This window comes from Rhodnius prolixus, unplaced genomic scaffold, assembly GCF_049639745.1.
Source record: "Rhodnius prolixus isolate KJV_2025 unplaced genomic scaffold, Rpr scaffold_5, whole genome shotgun sequence".
Classification (NCBI taxonomy): Eukaryota; Metazoa; Arthropoda; class Insecta; order Hemiptera; family Reduviidae; genus Rhodnius; species Rhodnius prolixus.
Window position 1 is genome coordinate 30,901,478 of NW_027411624.1, and position 27,374 is coordinate 30,928,851.

Consider the following 27,374-nt stretch of genomic DNA (forward strand, 5'->3'; position numbering starts at 1 on the left):
TTGTGTTAAAACAATTTCTAATAAATACACAAAATTGTAAAATAATAAAATATGGCTACCAAAAGTTTGATTTGATTTCATCACAAATCAACATTTTTCAATTTTACTTTGGATTAAAATGGCTCCTAAGATAAGATAAGATAGTAGATGGGACGGGACCTATGCCCCAAGGCACCGCAGCCACAGAAGACTTATTGTGCCAGTCCCTTCTTAGTTCTAGTAGGCGAACCCTCCCCTCCTAAAGAGGTCAAGGACTTTCCCTACTAGTTCTTTTTGCGCTACTATCTCCTTCGGCCTCAACGTTCCAAAGGTTTCATAGCGCAAACGTTCGATTGCAACGCAATCGAACAACAGGTGAGAGGCCGTTTCCTCCTCTTCCTGACATAATCTGCACAACGGCTCCGAGCTGATAAGCCCCACCTTGCGCAGATGCTTCTTGAACCGACCGTGCCCCGTGAATAGGCCTGTAATCAGAGTAATCTGATTTCTGCCCAAACACAGGGTCTCTTTGGATCTTTGCTTACACAGCCAAGGCATCAAGGTCTTGCTGTGTTTAACCCCAGGACACATCACCCAGTTCTTTTCGTGCTCCCTCCAGATCCAATCTCTGAGAGCCGCGCGAACCGAACCCCTGGTGATCCCCAGGACAGGCTCTGGACCGATGAAAGGAGTGCTAGCCCCATTCCTGGCCAGATAATCAGCTTTTTCATTCCCTTCAATACCCACATGACCCGGCACCCATTCCAACCGAACTTTGTTGTGCCGCGCCAGTAGTTCTAGGGCCTTCCTGCATTCCCAGACCAGGGAAGAGGTGATTCTGAAGGATACGAGAGCCTTCAGTGCAGCCTGGCTGTCCGAAAAGATGCGAATCTCCCTATTTCTAGGTTCCATCCGCAGGTTTTCCTCAGCGCATATTTTAATAGCAAAAACCTCGGCCTGGAAGACTGTGGCGTATCTCCCAAGAGATCTCTCAATGAGTACCTCGGGTTTAACCCCATACACTCCAGACCCGGTCCCACAGTCCATCTTGGAGCCATCGGTAAACCAAATGCCTCCCTTCCGGTACTGATCCGTCCAGTTTACCCTCCATTCAGTCCTCGGTTTAATACACACCTGAAAAGGAGTCTCGAAACTGTATTTAGGACAGATACTGTCCCCTGCCATGTCAATAACCGGCCCAGGGTCGACCTTATCTGAAATAATCATATGGCCAATGCAGGAACTTATACGCCTCTATTGCCCATTTCTCGCCATTCTGTACGCACTGGCCCTTGCCTCCGCCTGAATAACATATTGAAGCGGAGCCAACCCCAGAAGTACCTCCAGCGCCGCAGTAGGGGTGCTACTAAAGGCCCCCGTGATCATCAGACAGGCCAGTCTCTGCACCCTTGCTAGAGCCTTAATTGCCGTCTGTTGTTCAGTCTTCCTCCACCACACCACTGAACCGTAGGTGATGATAGGTATGACTGTACGTGTGTAGAGCCAGTGGGTCATCTTTGGGCTAAGACCCCATGTCTTCCCACAGGTTCTAGTTATTCCACAAAGGGCCTGTTTAGCCCTTAATGTAACTCTCTCTATCTGCGCCTTCCAAGTGAGTCTGGTATCCAGGACATTGCATGCCCAAATACTTGACCTCACCCGACACATCCAGAGTTTTACCAAAAACTCTCCTTGTCCCTTCTCCTTGTAAAGGGAACCAGAGTAGTTTTAGAAGGGTTCACTGAAAGCTCTACCCTTCTACACCAATTTTCTATAACCTTGAGAGCTTCCTGCATGAGTTCATCCACGATTGTCTCATGTCTACCCCTGACCACTACAGAAATATCATCTGCATAGCCAAGGACCGAGAACCCACGAAGGTCTAGCTCCTAAGTATTCTTATTTTTTTCTGTAAACTTTGGGCATCTAAATTATTCAGAACACATAGACCTGAAACTGTTATTTTTATCAGTTTAAAGGGAAAGTGATATTTTATCGGGCAGTGCTCGTAATTAGTTTGGGGGTTGACATAAACAGTTAAGCGGTGGAATTTAGTTTAAAAAAAAAAAAAACCACAGTATGTGGAATTAAAATCAGTCAATGATGTGTACACACGTCGAACGCAGGGCAAAAACAACCAAAAGTTTACAACATCCGTAATAGTCACTACAAGCGACTTTTTCTGCAATCTCTAAGGGGATTGAGATTACCAGAGCATTCTGTGCTCATTCAAAAATCTTGTACCGCTTCACGTATGCTTTGCCCCTAGTTAACTAGGGGACGCAAGAGCTTTTACAAGGAAGAAAAGAGCTTTGAATTCTCTGTGCAAAATGAAATCATGCTCATACTGAGGTCTGAAGCTCTATCTAAGAGGTAAAAACGGCATTGCACAAGGGGTTGAGAGCTTCTATTTGTGTGCGTAATTCCCCACTCTCTAATGCGGAGACCAAACATGTACCAACCACTTATCATTTGGCTGACTCCCTCCACCCCCCTCCGTATAAAATACTTGGCAGTTCTATTGGTAAGATAAAGGAAACATCCCACCAAATAATATTCTTGTTGTATTTTATTAAAATTTCGAGTTTTTATAGTTAATGGCATTTTTATATTTTTCACAACGAGTATATACGTCGTACGCACCGTAACAGAGTTTTGGTTTGACGTGTATACACGTCAATCGCGTTTAACTGGTTAAGAGAGCTATATAGCCACCTCTATCGGTAGTCTGTTTAATAACAGATCGGCTGAGGAACCTGGGACCATTATAGAGAAGATATAGAACCTGAAGAATGCTGAAAAACATTATGAATAGCCAACCGGGAGGCGTAAAAAACCTAGCTATACTCCGTGGCAGGCTGATCAGCCAAGAGATCATGATTTAAAGATGGAAAAATGAGGCGAATGATAAGAATGGTAGTAGAACAGGCTCTGAACTTAAATAGACCTTATCGTCAGAAGAAGATGAAGCAGCAAACATTATTGTTATTATTATTAAATAGTTATTTATTTAACAAGTGTGGAAAGTAGTACTTTTCCTCACGCGAGGCAGGGTTTGCAAGTGCAAATTGCCGAGTGTGAGGAAAATACTTGACACTCGAGTTAAATATATTTTTTCTGCAACCATTTATTAACTAATAAAATTAAAAATTTCATTTTTACAGTCTACAAAAAGTAATTTATTTATTATAAACATTAATTGTTATATTACAATTATTTACATTACTTACGTATTTACATTACTTATTACATTTTCTGCTGTTTCTTTTATTGATGGAGGAGTGTTTTCTAAACAGGAGTCGCAAGAATCCATTTTAAATTTCTATAAGGTAACACTATAACCTTTTTAACTGTTATAATTAAAAATATCTAATTATTTATTAAAGTATTATTTTTATTTCTATATTCCTTTCAATTTTTATTTTATTTTTTAATATTCGTTTTTTAATTATTTAGTTACGTTAAATAAGCTTATTAAAGTTTTACAGAAAATATTTATGTTAATAACAAAACTTCTTATATCAAGGAAGCACCATAAAGTTTTTCCACTCACTAGTGCGGAAAGTGACACTAATGGGAATTTTTCCCCACTAGTGTGGGAAGTTGGGCATTACACAGCTGATTTTAATTGAGTAATGAGAACTTCCCTACATGGTTGCAGAAAAAAAGTATTTGTCTATACTAACATCTACCCTAGACAAAACAATATTCCCCAAAATATGGTCTATATCTATTGTAAAATAAGCCTCTACATAGATTATTATATACCAGGATGCAATCTTCAAAAACCGGGACATGTCCCAGCTTATCCCAGTACGTAAGACATCCTTATTCCACAGGAGCTCGAATATTATTGCTACTTTACTCAATTTTTTCATAATAAATAACTTTTTGAAACCGCTTACAGTAAAATATGATTTTAAAGTCATTCTTAATAAAAACCTATAATAATATTCAATACTCTCTTAGCTATTGCGAGTGAAATGAATAGGTAGGTGGCTTGTTGCAATCTTTATTTGTTGTGAACAGGTATTAAAGTTTAAAAACAATATTCCTAAAACATACCAATTATAAGAAAATTATATAAAATAATTAAGCGAATCATAATTATTTACAATTTACTTGAATAAGCGCAACGAAATATAAGAAATATTACCAGTAATCTGTGTCACTATTTTGCTTACGGCTATTTGTATCGGTGGTTGCTTAAGGCTTAACGATCTGAAAGCCCTGCAGCAACAATATTCTAACAAGTTTTGTCTAATTAATTATTAATTATTAAGCAATTTGTTCGCTATTCAATTACTTAAAATTACTGATTTATTTCAACTTTATTAACTATGTAGAGTTAATTGTGCGCTGATGCAATAATAAAAACAAATAATTTTTTTTTTTGGCTTTCTCTTTCTGTCCTTAAATGGAACGTATTGGTGACCTGCAATAGAGTCACTTACAAAAATTCAAAATGTTAACGAGGAAAATAAAAAGACACAGAATGTTTGCATGCATAACAAATATCTATTGATATAACCAAGTAAGTGATGAGGCCGCTCTTTTTACTCAGGAGAAACAGTAAAAATGGTTTTGTCGAGAATTAAGCTAAACCATCTCTTAATAGAAGCTTTTTTTATTTTCTCTCAGAAATGGCACAAACTTTGTCTTTTTTTAAAACTTGTTACAACGGATTGCTTCGCTTTTACTAGGCTAGTTAATTTGCCAACACAGAGGATTTCTGTGGAGCGATGAGATTAGACTTCCTTCTAAAAAGGCATTTCCTTATGATTGTATAGTTTTATAAACTATAATAACAAAAAAGAAAAAATTGAATAGGTTTTCAATTTCTTATTTAAAGAAAATGTATAGGTCAGAACTTTGGGAATTGTATTAAGGGAATGCTTTGCGTGTTCACACCAGATTTATTTATTTATTTATTTATTTTTTTTTTTGGCGCATCAACAGCTGAGGTTATTAGCGCCCGGAGCTTTTCCAGTGCACTGCCGGCCTCCGGACAGTGTTCTCTCGTTACAGACAATACTGTCCATCACCGGACCGTGAGCCGTAAGAAGCTCCTAGGAAGAGAAAATCTAAGGGTCAGCTGCTGGATTCGAACCCGGGACCTCCGCGTGGGAGTCCAGTATGCTAACCACATAGCTAATCCCTTCCCTTCAGATTTATTATTATTATTATTATTATTAAACAAATTACCAGAACAAGTGCCTATTTTATCTGAGTACGTCTCAAGTAAATCAGGTACCTAAGTATACAATTTTATATACATAACAGTGTGATCCATTTAAAGCGCACCAATCGCTAATAACTTTTTAGGAAAGCGGAAAAAAACCCACGAAGTAAACTATATGTTTTTTTTTTGGTCTAGTTTTCAAATTTTCCACCCCCGATGCTGTATCTTCATTTTTGGCGGAGTTACGGCCAAAAACCCGATTAAGGTTTTATAAGAACCACTGGTTTTGACAATGATTATGAAAACTACATATAAAACTGTGAAAAATAATGTTAACCTCGTTTCGATATCCCTAATATTAGTTGAGATATTTAAGATCAAAGTTACAATTTTATCAACTCGTGAACGGTTTTCAATATTAATTTTCCACCAGAAATACACGTTTTGGGAGGTCCTCTGACTGCAAAAAATGTTATTGGTGACGCAAAGTAAAAAAATAATTACTGTACCTCGGAGGGAAAAGGCACCATGTCACAAAAAGTAAATTTTACAGGGGAGCCAAATGAAGATATTTTTCCAAATTCATTTTTTGTTCCACTTTTCCGGTTATACTCTTTCCTGTACTTCTCACCATAATTATTATAGTTGGTATGGCCACTTTAACTCCCATATTTTAAAATATTTTACTTTCATCTCCATTGTGAAAAAATGTATGTCCATGTAGTGCCTTTTACCCTTAAGCAATGAAGTATCATAGCGCTTTTTAAAAATACATAAATCGCTTAATAGTAAACATAGGAAATAGTGCTTTACACCTGTAGAAAGAGCAACAAAAAATTTGTAAAATGATGCCAAAATCTGAAAATCGTAAAAAATGGACATGGTGCCTTTTCAATTATTATAATAATGATTGAAGATTTTAAAACATGTAGTGTAATGTAATGGTAGGTGAATCAGGATAAATTTGTTTTATCATCAAATAAAAGCAATCATCAAAACATTTTAATGCAAGACTTCTTGACCTATGATTACGGTAAGAATATCTTGCCAGGGAGGGGCGGATGTTTGTTTAGTGGTCATGAGCGTGGCTTTGTAAGTGGGAGATTCCCAGTTCGAATCCCGCGTATGACTACACTTTATTAAAAAAGTATCCATGATGTATTAAGTATTATGAATGACTGCATACGTGGGATTTGGTTCCTCCGCAAAAAATGAAGATACAGCATCGGGGGTGGAAAATTTGAAAACTTGACCAAGAAAAATATATAGTTTACTTCGTGGGGTTTTTCGGAATTCCGCTCTCCTAAAAAGTTATTAGCTATTGGTTCGTTTTAAATGGATCAACCTGAATATAAAATACGTCTGTAGTAAGGATAATTCAGAATTATGTCTATTTAACTTACGCGTTAATCGTGTGACTGGTAGGGTTCGCTTGGAATATTGTAACACTAACGCTAATTCACTGATAATTGTATAGTTATGTTATAAACGGTTGTTACTTCAAGTCTCTATTCATAAATTAATACTTTTCCAGTGTTATCAATAGATAATTATTAATGTTATGATATAATAATCAATAAACAACAGATTATTAAATATAATTACGGTGGCCATGTTTTTTGAGGGGGGAAAATAAAGGACATATCGAAGGAAATAAAAAAATATACCTTATAAAATCCATAAGTTTATAGCAGTGATTACGAAAATAGTGCATTACAACAATGCATACATTTAAATTTTAAACAATCTTAATTATTGTATTACAAGTATACATCCCATCATCTTGAACCAAACCACTATACCATCTGTGGAAAAAGTACGCTACCTTGGACTGCACCTAGACAAATGGTTGACATGGAATCCCCATACTAGACTGAAAAGACAAGTAACTAACCAACGCTACAAACTTCTCGCCAGAACTAAGTATACATATAAGTATATCTACTGTTACTGCGACCTATTTGGTCATTACGGCATCGAAGTATGGGGATCGACTAAGCGTTCCAACTCACTACGCCTCCAGACATTACAGTCAAACATTTGAAAACTTCTTAACGCTCCGTTCTATGTATCTAACCTCACCATAATCAATAATGACCTCAAAATCCCTTTCATTCAAGATCTTGCTAACACTCGTTTTCTCAAATTTCATTCCACTCTACAGCAGCTCATCCTAACCCCCTCTCATAGAACACCTATCTTCCTCCACATTACCAGGTAATCAGTCTAAGGAGATTGAAGAGAAGATGGCCTCGTGATCTCCTCTTATCGTGAGAGCAAAGCACGTTACTGGAGTGACACCACTGGGTGCCTTCTCCATTCATGATTTTCACGTATTTTTTTTATCAGGTACCACATTTGCTTGTTGCAACAACCGTTGCAGAGGTAAATTTCAATAAAAGATTAAATACATTGTAAAAATTTCAATAACATTAATTTAGATACTACATACGTATTTAGTAGAATTAATCTCTTTTAATAGCGCCGGTTGACGCTTTAAAAAGACATAAACTTCTCTACAGTTCATTTGGAAGTTGTATTTGACGGAAATAAATGCTTCTAATGTGCTTACCTTTAACTGGGTTTTTTCATTCGTCCACAAATTATTCACCAATGAAAATATTCGAATTTTCTTCAAACTTAGCGTAGATTTTTCAAAATGAAGGGACCAAAAAGGGCCTATTTTAGAAAATAAATAAAGTTAGAGGACAGAGCAGTGAAATAAAGGGCGTACGGTCACCGTATATAATGTACATCGAAATATTCGTATAAATTATAATTTGCTTCATAAATTAGGAATTTATAACTTTTAATACAGTGGACATTTTAGTCGTTTCAGAAACCAAGAAAAAGGAAAAAAGATTGCCTACAATGAGTAAAGAATTCTGGCCTTTTTTTTTATTGAATAAGAAAAGCTTTCATTACAAAAAATCGCCTGTCACAACGGTATTGATAAAAAGTTACATTGAGAAGAAAAGGATCAACCGGTGTGGTCGGCTTTGACTTTTAAAGAATATTAGTCAATGAGTGGTAAAAGTGGTAACAGCAAAGATCAAAAGTAGCCGCCTAACATTGCACTCAATGCTCTACTAGTATATAAATAGGTGTACATATAATGCTTACCAATTTGACTTGGCTTTCTTTGACAAACTGTACAAGACCGACCTTTCTTTGTATATGCGCAAATAAGGGCCCCACTAAAAGATGGCCAACATTGTTTCCTTTCGAGTTTGAGTCTCCATGTTTTTCCCACCCACTGTGATCGTTGAGTGAGCTTTTTTGTTGGTAATAACTTACAATTGGCCAAACAGGTGAGTGTAAAAGTTCACTATAACTTTAGAAAATAAGTAATAAGTGATAAATTAGATGTACAGCGTCAGAAACTGATTTTTCTTTTGATCATCCTTGATTTCAGCTTTTCGGCAAATCAATATCAATTTAAAAAAATTATTTGGCTAGAAAAACATTTACGACAAAAAAGTTGCGAGTAGACAATATTATAATAGAACATTTTTTAATAATTCAACGGAAAATGACCAAAGCTATTCGGCAATTCTAGAGACTTTTAATTTGTAATGCACACCTTGAGATAATTGAGGTTATAAACACTTTTGAAAAAATAAACATATTCCTCACTAATTTCTGCAAGAATGTTAAGCTAATCATGTAATAAGTTTGATTCAAGTAATTATTATTATTATCCCAACTCTGTTAAACAGAAATCATCTGCTTGATCAAAAAATAATTTTTCTTTTTCTCCTTCTAGATTTGAAGGGATTTTTTTTTTTTACCCCTTTTTGAAGAAATATTGCAATTGTGCAAAATTTAGATTTTGACAATTTAGTTTAACAGTTGCGTGGTCTGCATTATTCGAAAACAGAAATATGCAAATACTTCGAATTCAATTGAATTTAGGTGCCATTAATTATTAGGTTTGCACACAATTATCAACCAAATGTTTCGCTTTACTCAAACTTTTCTCTTTTCAGCCATTCCCTAAACGTCAAACGATTTTTTTTTAAACTAGTATTAAAATAGCCTCTACTACTTAGTGGCATCTGTGGAAGAATCTCTCAGTAAAAAGAGTTTATTTTCTCTCTACTAGAAGAAATTCAGAGAGAACAGTTTTGCACAGTATTTAAGTGCAAAGTCTTTTGTTTAGATTGAGAGATACTATGACAACTTCTTAAAGTGGCATTGACAAGATAATCTTGGCAAGTCATAAATATAAAGCAGAAGCCATAAATATAAATTCTTTGAGATTAATCTAGCTTCATATTTATAGCTATTATTATTATTTTACGTAAATTATGTCAGTACTTACATAACAGTTTATTATTGTTTATTTAATTTAGATATAAATCCCATTTGAACAATATTCCTTCACAATATGCTGTTACTGAACAGATTATTTTCTATTTAGTAAAGACATTAGCCGCATCGTGTCGCTACGTGCAAATAGACTATTACAGCTAACTTTCCTCTAAGTTTTGGAAATTCACCGCCAGATGCCAACACCTACCTGGATGCTCCAATTGATTTTGAATGTATACTATACAATATCAAATTAACTTACCAATTTAATTTAAAATAACCATTAATCATACAATTAATCCTCTACGCTTAAAAACCTTAAACCTTCCCTGAATGATAAGCCTCACAATTGTGTTGGAATCTCTATTGCTTTCCCCACAGAATCTGGCAGCAAACATCACATTCTTGTTTCCATAGGTGTTCAGCAAGTTTGCAATGTATCTTGTGAAAATCTGACTATTAAACCCGAGTGAAACAGACTACTATTTATGTTATGATTGATTCGGATGGTAAATCTTAGTCTGCACATTTTTTTATTTTTTCTGCTTATCAATGAAAACTCCTTGAAACTAAAAAACACTTGCAGGATCTGATTCTTGAACACAAAGACTTTCCATTCAACTACTCTCTTGTCGACATTTTTCATTTCCACTCTCTAAAAGTGGATATGTCTTTCTCGAAATTTAGATCACACTATTCAGTGAAAATGCTCCTGCCTTCTCAATCTATCAATTTTCAACAAAACTGAATTTCAAGCTAGCCGAAGAATCAAAAGTAATAGGTAATCAGAAAATAATTGCAAATAATAATTAATTCCTGTAAATAATAATAATTAACCTTTTTTTATATGAGTAGTAAAATATATTTTATTTAACCAATTTTATTCTAGGTTTGACAAAACTTATTCTTATATTACTGTTTACACGAATTTTCAGCACTAGAAGCATTGTCTCGAAATAAAGGCTTCTGAATGTGAACTTCAATATAGAGACCCATGGAAACTAGAAACGTTTTTAACATATTGTGATCCCCGTACGGAATTAATGATTAATCTATAGATTAGAAACAAAACATACCAATAATGAGTCTGTCCATTGTTAATATTTAAAAATATAAATTGTCTGAAAAATAAAAAACAAAAACCACATTCACATTAATTCATAATCATACATTGGAACATTGCTGTGCATGAGTTTTACGAGGTCAACTCATTTCAGTAGATTATAATAAGAATAAGGCAGACGGCACGTACATATATAGTAAGCACTGTTTGGTTATTAAACAATGTTGTACAATTTCATTTGGCTGACCCTTATCTCTCAAGGGATTACAGGTTACTTTTTGATAGACGATTTTCAAGAAAGTAGAAGCGATGTAAGTTCAGAAAATTTAGAAGGTAAGTAGTTAAATTATTTCATTTATATCTATCATATTTTTTTTATTAATTAATGAAAATGTTAAAGATCTAATCGACGAGTGGTTAGGAGAAGGCAATGGAAGAACGAGATGTGACCCTACAATTAAATGTCCAGATCAGAAGTGCTATTTAGATCCGGCAGTGATTCATGGATATTGCTGTGGTTGTACAAGTTCTTCTGGTGAGTTGATAAAACAATTTATAAAACACTTTTTTTCACTTTCAAACTAAGTTCTCTATGGGTAGTTCAGAGCCCTCAAAATGAGCAAGCGGTCGCCAAATTTTAGTATTTACTGAAACTAGCTCCAAAGTAATAAGCAAAACTGATGATTTTTGTTTTTATTTTTACTCTATTAAATTAGAATTTAAAATATAAAATTTTACCCAACAAATGAAGAATGAAAACTGTAAACATTTTTGAATAGGAGATGTATCCGTGAGTTGTCCTGACAATCTGCAATGTCCTCTTCGTGAAGAGCAACTATGTTCTGATTATCGTTACATGATAGATTGCTGTTGTCAATTGCCGATACCTGCACAAAGAAAAGGGACTAATAACTAAAAATCTAACGATTTAAAAATCAGTATCAATAATAAATTTTGATCTTAATATGTCAAACAATAAATGTATAAGTCAATTCCTTAAAAAATACAATTTTAATAATCATCTTTGTCATTTTTTTCTTGAATTCATTTCCTGGGGTACACTTCTTTATTTGATAAAGTGATTGTTTTTTTAAAGAAATGTAAAGCAGAAGATTTTATGGTCCTTACCAATATAATTTAAACATAAAATGTATATTTGTGAGTATATTATTTAAATTCAATAATTATTAGTGTTTTTGTTTATAATATTCAATTCTGTCATCACTTCTTCATTAGGTATCCTAGCTTCTTTTCTTTTTTAATTTGAAACATTCTTAAGTAGGAAATAATGATTCTAATTCTAAAAATACACTATTTTACAGAAGAGTCACCATTCTTGTGCCCATCAGATATGCAGTGCCCTCTAAATACAGAAATATTATGTAACCAATTTAGATTCATCCTGAAATGTTGTTGTCCAGAAGGAGTAAACGATGAACTAAACAAGAAACCTGAAAAAGAAAAACAAGATTTAATAGATAGTGGATCATTGCAATTATAATTTAAGTATTTTAGAGATAATAACCCTGAACTTGCTTAATTTTGGTATTATGTGATTAGAGGTTTGTTTAGTCTAGTTACCTGTAATATAATAGTTTGTGGAAATAAATTATGCTAAAGGTAGCTCATTGCAAGAAAGCACATGTTTATAAGCTTTACTTCTTAATGTTCCCTATAAATTTCTCATTATTGCCATAATTTTGAACTATATATTATCATTCCAATTGCCCTGGACATCTCAATCCTTTGCTGCCAGTCTTCTCGATCATTTGCTGTAATCTTCAAGTTTTTAAACAGCAAAAAATTTCCAGCATCTTCACAATTTATCTCTTTCTCCTGTCAACAACATGAAGGTAAAGAAGAAAATAGAATTAACCAGTTAAGCGTGGAATTTAGTTTTTAAAAAACCCCCCACAGTGTGCGGAATTAAAATCAGACAATGGACGTGTATAAACGTCGAACGCAGCAGGGCAAAACAACCAAAAGTTTACAACGTCATAATAGTGACTGAAAGCGACTTTTTTTTTGCAATCTCTGGAGGCTTGAGATTACAGAGCATTCTGTGCTCATTCAAAATCTTGCACCGCTTCTCGTATGCATTGCTCTAGCAAACTAGGGGACGCAAGAGCTTTTTTACAAGGAAGAAAAGAGCTTAGAATTCTGGGCAAAATGAAATGATGCTCGTACTGAGGTCTGAACCTCTATCTAAAAGGTAAAAACGGCATTGCTCAAGGGTTGAGAGCTTCTATTTGTGTGCGTAATGCCCAATCTCTAATGCGGAGACCAAACATGTACCAACCACTTATCATTTGGCTGACTCCCACCGCAGTTCTATTGGTAAGATAAAGGAAACATCCCACCAAATAATATTCTTATTGTATTTTATTAAAATTTCGAGTTTTTATAGTCAATGGTAATTTTATATTTTTCACAACGAGTATACACGTCGTAACAGAGATTTAGTTTGACGTGAATACACGTCAAACGCGTTTAACTGGTTAAGAGAGCTATATAGCCACCTGTATTGGTTGTCTGTTTAATAACAGATCGGTTGAGGAACCTGGGACCATTATAGAGAAGACATAGAACCTGAAGAATGCCGAAAAACACTATGAATAGCCAACCGGTAGGCGTAAGAAACCTAGCTACACCTACTCCGTGGTAGGCTGGTTTGCCAAGAGATCAAGATTTAAAGATGGAAAAGAGAGGTGAATGATAAGAATGATAGTAGAACAGGCTCTGAACTTAATTAGACCTTATCGTCAGACGTTGCAGCAAATATTATTATTACTAAAAAATATTTGTCTATAGTAACATCTAACCTAGAGAAAACAATATTCCCCAGAATATGGTCAATATCTATTGTAAAAATAAGCTTCTTCATAGATTATTATACAGAGCACCTTGAATCAGGTGATAATACATACATGGCAGAGAGCACATGATTTTTAGTTTTTCTAAATTTTAAGGTTATATTAAATCTTTTTGCGAAGAAGAAAATTTTTAATTCAAACTAGCTAGCAATCAGGAGGGTAAGTTAAATTTTTGGTTGAATAAAAAATAAAAGAAAATTAAATATCAATAAATTAATCTGAAGTAATTCATTAACGTTGTATGAACACAATGTTTCAAAAATGGGTATTTCACAACTTTGCTCAAATCACCCTTTAATGTCCAGAGACTTTGACAAAAAAAAATGTTCTAAAAACATTTAATCTTAAACAGTTTAAGTACTTTTTTAACATTTCCTAATTATTGCTAGGATGGAGATAAGAGTAAAGATACAAACTTCTATAAATTATTCAACTTCAAAACACCATAAATACTCACAAAAAATATCTGTTTTCTTTTAAATAACCATACAAACAAATCTACAATTTCATTTTTTCAGTTACACACTTGTAAAATTTTTGCATTCAATTGTCATGACTCATGATGTTAAGATTACTTACTACACTAATCATTGTAATCACCAACTGATTATTGCACCATGCAGTGAAAAAATTGATATGCAAGTAAGTTGTGAACTACTGTATCTGTCATCGGTTTGTTAAAAAAAGTAATCTTATTTTTTTGAAGATAAATTGGAATTGTTTAACTCGTCTTCTGCTGTTTTTATTTTGAAATTGATTCTTATTCGTCTAAAATTGGCTAATATTTCAAGTAAGTTTCATCTTATATGTTTAATTTTTGTTTTCTTAATTCTTGTTCAGAATGTGTAGTGTATTTTACAGTTATGGGTTGACCCACCAGTGTAATATAAGTTTTCCAATATTATGTTTTAAAAAAAATGTAATTGCAATATAGACTAATTTGTTTAGGGAATTGCATCCCTTAAAACCAGATTAAATTACAACTCTTTTATGTTTTCTACAAAAAATCTTTTTGTTGCTAACATTCTAAGCATAATTCTATGATCTAAAAATTGGACATTAAAATTTATATTAGATTAGATTGCGCGTTGGTTGACCAGCCAGGCTATGCCAGCACGATTCAGATCTTTTGCGGCACCCTCTGGATGAAGCATCTGTCCATTCCCGCTGATTGAAGACTTAAAAATGTTTTTTTGCCTTACTCACTCTTAAGTGCCAAACGTACGCTTTTCACAATGTTAGGAAATACACGAATGTATAGTGCTACTCTTCTTATTTCTTACCTAATATAGACATGTTAACTGTTGCAATGCTGTTTGAGCCAGTCTGCTGTAAACCCGTCAAGTCCTAACTCGTCATAATATTCGTGTCCTACGAGTCTCCTGTTTTGCTGCAGCAATACTGTAGAACGCGAGTAGTAAATACTGCATTTTATGCCCCAACCTCTGGCCAGCACTTTTCATCACTCCTTGATACGAGTATTAGTTCATCCACTGCTTTATTGGCTGCACTACTGCAGCATCTTGCTCAAATTTAAATGGCTCATAATATTTGAATGGCTCCATCTTATTACTCTTTTCATTCGAATGTCCGAGCACTCTGAATATTGTAACAATACTCATTGCATATCCAAGCAGTCTCATATTGTCTTGAATTAACTTTATAGGACTCATATGCCCGGCTAAAAAATTTACGAATCACGAATTGATTTTCATTCTCTTATAACCTCATCAGCGTAAATGAACAGCAACCACGTCTCTTTGAAAAACTGTTTCAAGTTTCCCTAACCTTATCATTATGTCTTACCATGGATAAACGTTGTGCAACCTCGCTCCTAACCCTTCTTTTCTAAATAAAACCTCACAGAAATAAATTTTATAAAAAAGTTACCTAATTTTTAATATCTGCTAATAATTAAAATTTATTTTAAAGCATTAAGAGATATTAAATTATTTTGTAAGTAAGTTCCGAGTAAATAAGACTTTGTATGTTGGCTAAAATTTAATTAAAATTAATACATATGTAATGTGCAGAAATAATATTTTAAAAAATAGATTCTAATAATAAAACTTTGAAATAGCTAACAGTGCCAAATTAATTTAAATTAACTTTCTCTCAAATAAATTCCAATGTCTTTAAAATAAATGTGTACGTATCTATTATGACAAAAGCTTATTAATCAATAAAAATGTTTTGTTAAATTATATTTGGAAAAAGTTATGACATGATTTTTAAGTGTCATAGAGGAATTGTTTGTTTTTAAAAATTATCTTTTAGCCTATTTTTATTTCTCTTTCTACAGGTATTGATGATAGTCTCGATTTTTCGATATTTTAATGGCAGTTTATATTTTGAGATTTACTGAATCAAAAAACAGTGGGATTTAGTTATTGATTTCTCTCTACCTCGTTTGAATGTTTAAATAGTACGTACAGTGACTCCCATTAATATTGGGACACCTATTACAAAATGATTTAAAAGGAAAATGAAAACAACAGACAAAAGTTTGGAATTTTTTTTTTAAATTACATTAGCAACATCTGTAGAAATTATATATAAGTATAAATCGATGAAATTCCAAACTGTTAGGTAGCACTTTTTGAAAAAGTGTAAAATAAGGCTCTCAAAAATATTGGGACACCAGAAGTGCTAGAGTTTAAATGTTCAATATTTAAAATCTCCTACTATTTAATATTTGGTTGGTAATAATTTAATAATTGCTTTTTGACTTACAATAGCCCTCAAACGATCAGGCATAGGTGAAACAAGTTTTTGGTTAATTCAGGTGGTGTTTTTTTCCCATTCTTCCAGGAAACATCGTTTTAATTCATTTTTGTTAGATATTACTCGTTTACTTAAAGCACTAGCTAAATATTGCCATAAATGTACAATGGGATTAAGATCCGGTGACTGCGGAGAGGTTTGGAAAACTTTGGGCAATTATATAACAGTCACTGACGTAACACCCAAGCCGTAGGTTTGGGGTCGTTGTCTTGGTAGAATTTAGAAGACCATAAAATACCAAATGTTTGGGCACTTTTTTCAAATTATATTTTAATATATTACTATAAACCATTTTGTGCATCATTCCATCAATAAACACTAATTCTCCAAATCCTGATGCACATTCAGCTCCAAACCAGAACTGACCCACCTCCACCCGGAGGTGCAGCTTTAAAACCCTTTAAAGTTGGCTGTAAATTCTTCTTTTCGAGTTCAGCATTCGCTTTCCTCCATTCGCTTTCCCTTCCATCTGACTGGAAAACATTAAATTTTGATTCATCGCTAGAGTATATCATTCCAAAAGTCACTATTTACATTGAAATATTTTTCGGCAAATTTCACTGTCTTAACACGATTTATCTTACTGACAAAAGGATTCTTCCAGGCTACTCTACCATGATAGTCGAGTTTTCTTAGCACTCTCCGAACTGTTTCTGCACCTTTTTTGCTCTCTGAACATGTCAAAAATTTCACATAGAAGTTTTGGAGCACTAAGTCGGTGATCTTTTTTAATTCTTTTAATATATAACGCTGCTCTCTCTCAGAGAGCAGTTGAGGACGGCCTTTTTGTGGGGTTGAAACAATTCTTTTTTCTTTTTGGTAACGCTGAATGATGTTCCACGCAGTAGATGTTTTAGGGCCGATCAGTTTTTCTGTCTCTCTAACACTTTTTATTGTCTTTGTGCAAAGAAATTACAATTTTTCTTTGTTCAATCGTTGTATTTGTATTTTTGCGCGACATGTTACACCTGGCTTGATTTATATAAACTAATTTAATTATTAATTTCATATTGAATATATGCTTAAGGTATATATTTACAAATTGTATAGATATTCGGGCAAAACCTTGAACAATAAATAAATTATAATAGTGTCCCAATATTTATGAGAGGTAGAATTTGCTCTTATTATTATATATATTTTTTTTAATCTACCAAAACATTTTTATTTACTTATTTAAATAGTTTTTATTTAATTAATAGTAATTATAAAATGAAATGAATTTATAAAAATTTGAATAAATGGGTGCCACTTTTAATTTTCGTCAATTTTGAACTTCTGTATGTACTGTCCCAATATTAATGGGAGTCACTGTATAATAATCACTCTTTATGCAACTTTTGGATAAGAAGGAAGCTATTAGTTAATAAATCCTTAACTTATGGATTACAGTGATTAGATTAACGATTTTGGAGTGATTTGAAAAGAGAAGATTCTGAGTACCACCTTTATAATGTAATAGAAAATTTAAAATTAAAAAAAAATCCGTGGGTCTAGAGAGTTTAAAGCTCTTATGATTTGTAAACCAGAATCGATCTGGTAGATTAGAATCGCAGTTTATTAAAATTATTTTAATCCATTAGCCAGTGGTTGTTAGTAGCAAGCAGCCCCTACCATGAAAGTGAAATTGGCCCTCTCGCAACATGAAAATTTGAAATACATTTACTTAGCCACATTTCATTTCATAAACCCAAATTCTTTAAAATTTGAAGCTCATAAAATTTTGTATTTTATGGTGGACGGAGTACTATTGACCAGATATTTGTGCTTAGACAAACAATGGAAAAATGTTTTGAATTCGAAGTCGACTTACACCTCTTATTCATTGATTACAAACAAGCATTTGATAGCGTTAAGAGAACAGCGTTACTAAGGATACTGGCCAGAAACGGCGTGCCTCAAAAGCTGGTGAATTTGGTGAGAATGTCCTTGGAAAATACATCAGCTAAAGTTATTGTTGGTAACAAGGTTGGAGATGCATTTCATGTACAATCTGGAGTGAGGCAGGGGTATGCACTTTCAGCTACCTTATTTAATATCGCTCTGCACGATGCTGTGAAAGATGCAATCAAACATGGCACTGTTGCTGAAAAAACATGGCAAATATGCGCATACGCTGATGACCTTGTTATTGTGGCCAGAAGCGAAGCAGCATTAAAAGAGGCAGGTGAAATAATAATAAACAGTGGTACCAAAGTGGGACTTGTTATCAACGAAAACAAAACAAAGTATTTAAAGATGTCATCGGCAGAGCACAGGAGATCCGATTAAGGATATTGAAATTATGAATTTTAGATTTGAAGGTATTTCTAATTATGTTTATCTGGGAACCCTGGTGAATAATGAGAATAAGGTTAGTGTTGAAATCGATCGAAGAATAATGGCAGCCAACAGAGCTTACTTTGCAAATCTAAGACTACTCAAGTCAAAATTGCTCTCTAGGGCAACAAAATTGAGACTCTATAAATCCCTTATTAGGCCAGTTGTCACGTACGGCGCAGAAACATGGTATTTATCACAGAACGACTGCCGCAAGTTGGCTGTATTTGAAAGAAAAGTAGTAAGAAGAATCTGTGGTGCGACATTTGTGAATGGCCAATGGAAGTGCAAAACAAATGAAGAAATTGATGTCCTATTAAAAAAAGAAACAATTATTAATTTTGTAAAAACAAGTAGATTGAGATGGGCTGGTCATGAAAGAATGCAAAGTAGGGTACTGGAAATGGAGTTATGCGGGAAAAGAAGAAGAGGAAGACCCAGAGGCAGATGGAAGGATGAAATTGATAGGGACGCCAGGAAGTTAAGAATAAGGAATTGGAAGCGTGAGGCGCAGGATTGAGATAGATGGAGAGAATTAATTCGGCAGGCCAAGGGTCGGACAGACCTGTAGTGCCAGGGAGTTGGTTAGTTAGTTTAAATAATACGTATAATAATCACTCTTTATGCTACTTTTGGATAAGAAGGAAGCTATTAGTTAATAAATCCTTAATTTATGGATTACTGTGATTAGATTATCGATTTTGGAGTGATTTGAAAAGAGAAGATTCTGAGTACCAACTTTATAATGAAATAGTAGAAAATATATAATGAAAAGCTCTTGTGATTTCTAAACCAGAATCGATCTGGTAGATTAGATTTGCAGTTTTCAAAATTATTTTAAGTCATTAGTCAATAGTTGTTAGTAGCAAGCAGTCCTATCATGAAAGTGAAATTGGCCCTCTCGCAACATGAAAATTTGAAATACATTTACTCAAGTCAAATTTGAATTCATAAACCAGAATTCTTTAAAATTTGAAGCTCATAAATTTTTTTAAGATGTCGGAAAGTTTAATTTTTTAGATTATTTATATTCTCGGTTAAACAATAACTTTTGGAGTAAATTTCTTTCTCCAAACAGTTCACATGAGAAGCTCCTCTTTCAACACCTAATCATCTAAAATAATTAGCAAGATATTATCAGCTTTACATTCGGAATTATCAACAGTATTACTTTTACAAATTCTTAAATTTATTTGGCAAACTTCGCTAAAGAAGCGATATTTCAATCAAATAACTAATTTACTCTTAATTATAAAAGAATATGTACATTATTTTCCATTCGCCTATCAATTAAATTTAATGACAAATTAGACCAGTTTAGCTTAGGACAATTAAAATGTTAAAAAAAAAACTGTCAAAATAGATATAATATTATATGACTTGAGATAATTGATAAGTAATGTCAACAGATAAACAACTTGCTGACAAGTTGAGTAGATATTGTACGATAACAGCCCTGGGTGTGGAATAAAGTAAACTTATAATACCCAGAGAAGTTCGTCCCCTCCGTTCCTCACTAAGAGCTAAAATGTTTGAATGAGAAGGAAGTTGTACGCACGCAGCTTATCGATCCAACTTTTACATAAGCAAACCCACCAACCTACATAACATGACTCTTCTCGTTGACCTCATTTCTAGCCATTTTAATTCATTCCGAATCCTAGTAGAGTTAATTTTCTTACATAAATTAATTAAAATTTTTGTTAGTTTTTTGAAATTGATTGAATTTGATGTCTTTCTAATAATTTTTAATTCAATGAAGAATCTAGTGTGCATATATTCATGTTTCTTTCTTAATATAATCAGATTTTGTTAAAACTTAGAATTTGTTTTTTTTTTTTTCTAAATTTATTTTGTAATTACAATCTGTATAAATATATACAATAAGTAAATAGGTAAACAAGATGAACTGGTGCGGGAGGAGAGCAGGAGGAGAGAAGCTACCCAGCGGTAGCACTCTCTATAGGAGAGAGGAGAATGTGAAAAGGAGAATATGAGGAGGAGAGAGGAGAGATAGGAGAGTAATGACGTTTAGTTCTTCAGACAGTAAGGAAGTAGCGGGGCCACTGGCGATTCAGTCGACGAGGAGTATTGTTAGGGATGTCAGAGGAAGCGAGAGGCAGTACAAGAGGATTAAAGCTAGTCGAGAGAGCAGTGTGGAATTTTTGGTATTTAGTCTTGGCCAGTCATAGTCATAGTTGGTCTATGAAGGGAATGTTGTGGTCGTGTTGAAGAGTGAGGTTAGTCACCGTAGAAAGGAGCGTCAGCTATCTGTCGGAGGAGTTTTGATTGAAATGTTTGAACCGTCCGTAGGTTGGTTTGTTTGGCTGAATCCCACAGCTCTAGTCCGTAGATCCACATATGTAGGTTTGAGGATGGTATTGTATATTAATCGTTTGAGTTCTAAGGGCAATTTGGAGCGTCGTCCAAGTAGTCTGTAAAGCAGTTTCGCACGTTTCGTCATTGCTTGTCTTTTAAAAACTTAGAATTTATTTTATAAAGATAAATATCTTCAAGTCCAATAATACATTAATATTATAAAGATGAATTGACGGTACATAAAACTGAAATTGTCCTTTAGAGGAGATGGTTCTCTTCGCCATTTCTTTATAACTGCTTAATATGGATTTCTTAAGTGAAATATATGAAATACACGTTATCCGCGAAGTGTGAATTCAACCTTTAAACAAATTCCATGGAATTGTTTCGAGATAATGACGAAACAAAAACAAAATCCATTCGATAAACCGCCACTTTATTTTGGCTGACAATAACTCAAACCAAATTGTCCGGAATCTTGGTACTTTAACTTTGTTCCAAAAAGATTCGTTGCTACTAGAAGCAAGTTAATGGCATCAACTATCCCTGCTAGGGTTTTTATACGAGGGTCGTTTGAAAAGTCCGTGCAAAAATAAAAACTACTTAATTTTTTGGGGTAAACCTTTTTTATTTTTCAACATAGTCTCCTTTTAGGCTTATACACTTCGTCCAACGCTGCTCTAGTTTGTTGATCCCTTCCGAATAATAGGATTTGTCCAAGTCTGAAAAATAGCCATTCGTTTCTGCAATCACCTCCTCGTTTGAATAAAATCTTTTTCCCGCCAGACATTTCTTCATATTGGGGAACAAATAGTAGTCCGAGGAAGCCAAGTCTGGAGAATAGGGGGATGTGAAACGAGTTGGAACCCTATTTCCATTAATTTTGCGACCACAACTGCTGAGGTGTGAGCTGGTGCGTTGTCGTGATGGAAAAGGACTTTTTTGTGGGCCAATCGTGGGCGTTTTTCTTGCAGCTCAGTTTTCAAACGGTCCAATAACGATGAATAATATGCGCCTGTAATAGTTTTACCCTTTTCCAGATAGTCGATGAGGATTATTCCTTGCGAATCCCAAAAGACAGTCGCCATAATCTTTCCGGCCGAAGGAACGGTCTTCGCCTTTTTTGGCGCAGATTCCCCCTTGGTAACCCATTGTTTAGATTGTTCTTTGGTCTCAGGAGTATAGTGATGTATCCATGTTTCATCCACAGTGACGAAACGACGCTTAAAGTCCTGCGGATTCTTCTGGAACAGCTGCAAACCTTCCTTGCAACACTTCACACGATTTCGTTTTGGGTCAAGCGTGAGCAATCGCGGCACCCATCTTGCGGATAGCTTTGTCATGTCCAAATGTTGATGCAAAATATTATGTACCCGTTCATTCGAGATGCCCACAGCACTAGCAATCTCACGCACCTTCACTCTTCTGTCATCCATCACCATATCATGGATTTTATCAATGATTTCTGGAGTAGTAACCTCAATAGGGCGTCTAGAACGTTCAGCGTCACTTGTGCCCATATGGCCACTCCGAAAATTTTGAAACCACTTATAAACTGTTCTAATCGAAGGTGCAGAGTCACCATAATGTTTATCAAGCTTCTCTTTAGTCTCCTGAGGCGTTTTGCCTTTCATAAAGTAGTGTTTAATCAACACACGAAATTCTTTTTCGTCCATTTTTTGAAAATCACTCGACTTCCTCGATTCAAACGAATGCCAAACACAAAGAAATAGACCGATCTGGCTGAAACTTGGTGGGTGTTCTTCCAAGAGATGCTACTAACTAAACATAACCTCGATACGCGCCAGTGGTGCTATCTCTCTGACTTTGCACGGACTTTTCAAACGACCCTCGTAATCGCTCCTTACTCAAGTAGTAAAAGAAGTTATTGTAATCGGGCAGTTTTTTTTAGCTTTTAAGATGTAAACACAGGAAAGGTCCGTGTTAATTTTGAAATTAGCGGTAATTAGATTAAACTGTGATCGCTATTCGTTGAGCATACATATTTATTTTAATGTTAACTTTATGTACTGTATAAAAATAAGAAAAAATGTAATTGCAAGTTTATTGAGAGAGATAAAAAAACAACCTTTTTGTTTTTACTAAGATGCTGTAGCGAGAAAGGTTATTTTATAACCTTACTTTAGTGCGAAAATATTTTAAGTGTTAAATGACTCGTGTGATAAACATTCCTCCTGGATGGCAAAATTTTTCCAGTTGATATGTTCTACTATAGTTTCTATACTTCGCAATCTAGGGACTATATTTCTCTTTAAAAAATAATAAGAAGAATAAGAATAATGTTTTAGAAAGTGATGTGAATTAGATATGTTTCAGCACTATAAGTTATTGTGTTTATTGAATTTTTAAAATGTTGTTTTTTTAGAAGTTAAATTCAAATTTAGTTTTGCTTAATTAAAAGTATAATTACTTGAAGACATGACCGGATTTTCCTATAGGCTAACTAGGCTTCAGCCTGGGGCCTCAAGATCAAGAGGGGCCTACATTCAAATTGTTAGCAAATATAAAATTACACTATTCTAAAAACAGTACCAATGACAACATGTTTTACAGAGTGTTCATTTTATGACGGCTCAAATGTATTTCATGCTTAAACGGTTAATATGAGCAAAAAATGGTAGAGAAAAAAATTTGTTGCCCGTCATCTCTAGTTTCAGAATATGTGACTTGATTTTAGATTTCTGCCCGCATACGCGGCTGACGTGCGACCAAAATTGAGGGTTTACAGTTGACCCCCATTTTCATATACACAGTTTTAAAGAGTATAAAAAGTTATGAAAGAAACCTGAAACCGCAATTCGATATCTTCAAAATTAAAGGTGCTAGGCCATTTCAAAATCTGGTATTTTCTAATCATATTTCAATTTTTTAACTTGTTATCAAGGAGTTAGAAGAGCACGCGATAGGTCATTTTTATGTATTTTTTCATCCCATTTCTACTAAAAATATTGCCAAGGCAGTAAAGCTAGTATTTTTCTTAATATCGGGAAATAAGTCGTTTTCCGAGTGATTTTTCTAAGAAGCATACCCAAAATGGCTAAAAATTAATTTTACATCTGTTACAAACAAGAAGGTTTAATAATTATTTGGTAATTTTGGGAGAGTTGCGTTTAATTACCAAAAAATTTGGAAACCTTCTGCCACATATTTAAGTGATCAATATCTTTCATGTAAAGGATCAAACTTATTCCTTAATTTATCAAATAATGCACTTTACTCAACTTGTGAAGCATGTACTGTGCCTTCAAAGGTGCCTCCTTTGACTCGCAAGCCTGGTTAGCCTGGAGTTTATCAACTGCTCTTAGATCTGAACCTCACTTTTGGTCGCGCGTCAGCAGCGTATGCGGGTAGGAATCTAAAATCAAGTAGTCGCATATTCTGAAACTAGAGGTGACGGGCAACACATTTTTCCTGTACCATTTTTTGCTCAGATTAACCGTTTAAGCATGAAATACATTTGAGCCGTCTTAAAATGAACACCCTGTATGTAAAATAGTGATGTATTTTATTTCTCTCATGTAATTTACAAACTTAAAAATTGGAAGGCGAAAGAGCCTCATAAGTGGAATAGCCTAGGGCCTCTTTTCATCTAAATCCGGCCCTGCTTGTAGATACTACTAGTTACGTTTATAGTTAACAAAGTCTTACGAAAGAAAAATTCTGAAATGTGATTAAGCCTCCAACTTCGTATAAAAACTGAAATAAGTTTTGGATTAAAAACAAATGGATCTTACTTTAAGTTTTCTTAAATGGGTAGACCCTTGAGAAATTCATCAAGAAGGGAAACTCATGTTTACGAAAAACTGGTAAACTAGCCTCTAATGCTGATTGAAAATCCGAAACCAGGGAAATATAGATATTATGTAGGAAAAAATTGAAATGTCCCTTGCAATAACATAACTTAGTTGACTTCTGGTCAATTTGAAATACAATACTCATTAATAAAAACTTACAGTTTAAAATGTTAAGTAGAAGGGTTGATTAAACAAAGGGCTTTATTTTGGTGGGGCTAACTCCTCTCCCATTCGATGTACAGCGTCTTGGCCCCCAAAAGGCACATCTACATAAAATTCCGAATCGAATGACACCTCATTCATGAAAATCGGTTCTCGCGTTTAGGCGCTACGCAGTTTACAAAAAAGGTAACAACAACAACAACAAGAAGAACAAGAACATTTTTTGAAAAAGCCTTTTTGCTCATTTTCGGCAACTTTTTTCTCAAAATCTATTAGATCTACGTTGTTGCAAAAAAAATTACAGTTATAAAGGATGGTTTGCCCTATATTTTAAAGAATATTTGGGAATTTTATCTTTTATAGAAAAAGAGAAAAAAATTGTCAAAGTTGGGTGTTTTTGAACGTTACGCTTTTTCGTGCACTTTTTGAAGATCAACCCTCATACAACTGTCCTACCGGACAGTTTTAATTAACTAAAGAATTACATTTTTTGATTAAAGATTTAAATCTTAATTTGCTATTGGGATAATGAATTAGTTTTAGCGTTTCCTTCAGCAAAATGTACGGTACGTTTAGCAGAAATCTTTTCCAAGCAAGACGTGAAAAATGTTTAAACACGATATGCTGGATGATTCGTTCACGGCCACTTTATTTGGTTGTTATTGTTAAAATTTTGATTCAAGAAATATTATTTATTTATTCGTGCAATATTGAAACAAATAATTTAAAGATGTCTAGTAAGGCTGTTAACCTTTTCAAAATGACCTTTGCACTATTCTTTTCTACCCTAATTAATAAATTTTTTTGTCCTAAGAAATAATGTTCACTTCATCTAAATTCATCGAAGAGTTTACATCTCTTTGTTTTGTAAAGAAATCAAAAAGGTATAATTATGTTTTAATTATTTGTTTTTAATGAAAATTTATAAACAATCTAGTATTGGTGTGGTGTGTGTGGTTTTGGGACTGGTTTGGTGCACGTAATAAAAGGGTTAAATTTATTTGTGTTTTTATATATTAAAAAAATAAAAATAAACAAACATCGAACGAATCTAACTTGCGAATCAAAAAAATCGAGATAATAACTGTGTAACTATACTAGTGGGTGTACAAGGTTTTGCTTGGGTCGATATTACAGGTTAGGTGTGTGTAGATAGCGCTTTCACAATAATTCCCAACAACACTCTGGAACTGGATAACACAGTAACACTCGGAAAACCTACTACTTAAATACACCGGTAAAATATTTCGTACACAATAGATAAGTGCGAGCGTGTTTAATAATAATTGACGGTAAACTAAACCCATTGTGACATTCAAATAAATTAAAATAGAAAGAATAAAAAATAAAATCAAAAAGGAAAAAATAGATTAAGTGAACAGAGAAGGAAAGTGGTCAGTCCCCCTTTGAGTTCGGGATTGTTGCCAGTTTTAGCCAGTACAGATTTAGACAGACTTGTGCACTGTATACCCATATTTTCGCACATCATTGATAATAAAGTTTCTATTTTTATAGATTACCAGGAAAAAGTAAAACATACATAGTGGAAATAATAACATAGTTCTAATTACGATTCTCGACCGAATTATATTATCGTTTTCTCGGAATTTTCTAAACGCGTAAATAGTGTGCTATTGTTGCAGATATTAATTGAGGAGAACAAAGAAGATGCTGCCGCTGTGGTATTTATTTTTTGGCTACCAAGAATACAAGTAAGTTATATTTGTGAGGATTTTTAACTTTTATATATTTAGTACTCACTCCCTCTCTTGTTTAGGCCCTTCCATCCCCTCTCTAAGCACATTTCTCTGGTGGGAGGATATCGTAGCTAATTCCAATCTTGAAACTTATTATGCCAATAATATTCTACTAACTTCAAAATCAGTTTTACTCTTCAATAAAAAAAGTTCAGTATTCAAGCTCCCTTAAAAACATTACAAATAACAAATAAATAATTAGAAGCGTTTACTCCTATGTAGAACAGGTGTCCCCAAAAAGGGGTGTCTCCTTAGATCAGCTGATCTCTGTGGAAAACATGAACTGGAAGAAATTAAAATTCCATGGTAACCAGCTGAGAAATTGTTAGGCCTAATGTAGATTAACATCCCACTGTTCCAATTACGTTTTAATGCAATTACGTTTTAAAACAGAAAAATAAAATTATTTATTGTTTAATTATATCTTCAGCAAAAAAAGAATTCCAAAATTATACTCACAGTTTTTTTTTAAAAAAAAGATTCATTTAAGGTTTATGAATTCACTTGTGAGTTAAAAGAAATATTCATTTACCACAAAATGAACTTTTTAGACTGCCAAACCTTTATTTACTTGCTTTCTGTTTTGTCGTAATACCTAAAAATAAATCTTATCGAATAGTAGAAGTGAATTTCTACTTTCTTTGTCACAATGTGTACTTTTAAGATGTCATAACTATCGATCAAAATGAGTGGGCATATTCATTGATTAGGTGCAACTGATAAAATATTTATTTGATCTCAAAGTAGGTAATACTGTTACACCAAATTTAGAATATTTAACCAAATTTTAAAAATATGCGATAGGGT

At 33.9% G+C, this 27,374-nt stretch overlaps 3 protein-coding genes and 1 long non-coding RNA gene across 8 annotated transcripts in view; 2 read left to right on the forward strand and 2 right to left on the reverse strand.

The window, feature by feature from the left end:
* Positions 1-9,570, reverse strand: part of gsb (paired box protein gooseberry) — a 101,523-nt gene extending 91,953 nt beyond the window's left edge. Inside the window, exon 1 of one of the 2 annotated variants that reach the window (XM_074136761.1) lies at positions 9,486-9,570. The gene's annotated coding sequence lies outside the window, so the exon portion shown is untranslated. The remainder of the gene's footprint in view (positions 1-9,485) is intronic. The other variant, XM_074136762.1, reaches the window with a different exon arrangement.
* A 751-nt stretch (positions 9,571-10,321) lies between these two features.
* LOC141458750 (uncharacterized) lies at positions 10,322-27,227 on the reverse strand. The gene is made up of 6 exons (XR_012461159.1): positions 27,027-27,227; positions 26,572-26,734; positions 12,120-12,374; positions 11,870-11,989; positions 11,277-11,425; positions 10,322-10,527 (listed from the first exon to the last, which is right to left on the reverse strand). It is a non-coding gene; the product is annotated as an uncharacterized lncRNA (long non-coding RNA).
* Positions 10,714-12,374, forward strand: LOC141458749 (uncharacterized). Of its 2 annotated transcripts, none has more exons than XM_074137131.1 (3): positions 10,714-10,871; positions 10,939-11,073; positions 11,861-12,374. In XM_074137131.1, the coding sequence occupies exons 1-3, from the start codon at positions 10,760-10,762 to the stop codon at positions 12,037-12,039; spliced, it is 426 nt and encodes a 141-aa protein (XP_073993232.1). In that variant the 5' UTR covers positions 10,714-10,759; the 3' UTR covers positions 12,040-12,374. The 2 variants fall into 2 exon arrangements, with proteins under 2 accessions (XP_073993232.1, XP_073993234.1); XM_074137133.1 differs by lacking the exon at positions 11,861-12,374 and adding an exon at positions 11,318-11,842.
* The window catches only part of Argk1 (Arginine kinase 1), a 137,853-nt gene continuing 124,512 nt past the window's right edge, over positions 14,034-27,374 (forward strand). For 2 of the 3 annotated variants that reach the window (XM_074137126.1, XM_074137129.1), the window contains exon 1: positions 26,207-26,522. In XM_074137126.1, the coding sequence (XP_073993227.1) occupies positions 26,479-26,522 (44 nt within the window). In that variant the 5' untranslated portion in view covers positions 26,207-26,478. Of the gene's footprint in view, positions 14,202-26,206; positions 26,523-27,374 lie in introns of those variants that run through there. The other variant, XM_074137127.1, reaches the window with a different exon arrangement.

Excerpts from the sequence above, each read along its gene's own strand:
- LOC141458749 (XM_074137131.1), top strand. The coding sequence starts at position 10,760 with ATGTTGTACAATTTCATTTGGCTGACCCTTATCTCTCAAGGGATTACA. Across the intron at positions 10,872-10,938 it reads AAGTTCAGAAAATTTAGAAG|ATCTAATCGACGAGTGGTTA; the intron begins GTAAGTAGTTAA and ends AAAATGTTAAAG. Across the intron at positions 11,074-11,860 it reads TGGTTGTACAAGTTCTTCTG|AAGAGTCACCATTCTTGTGC; the intron begins GTGAGTTGATAA and ends ACTATTTTACAG.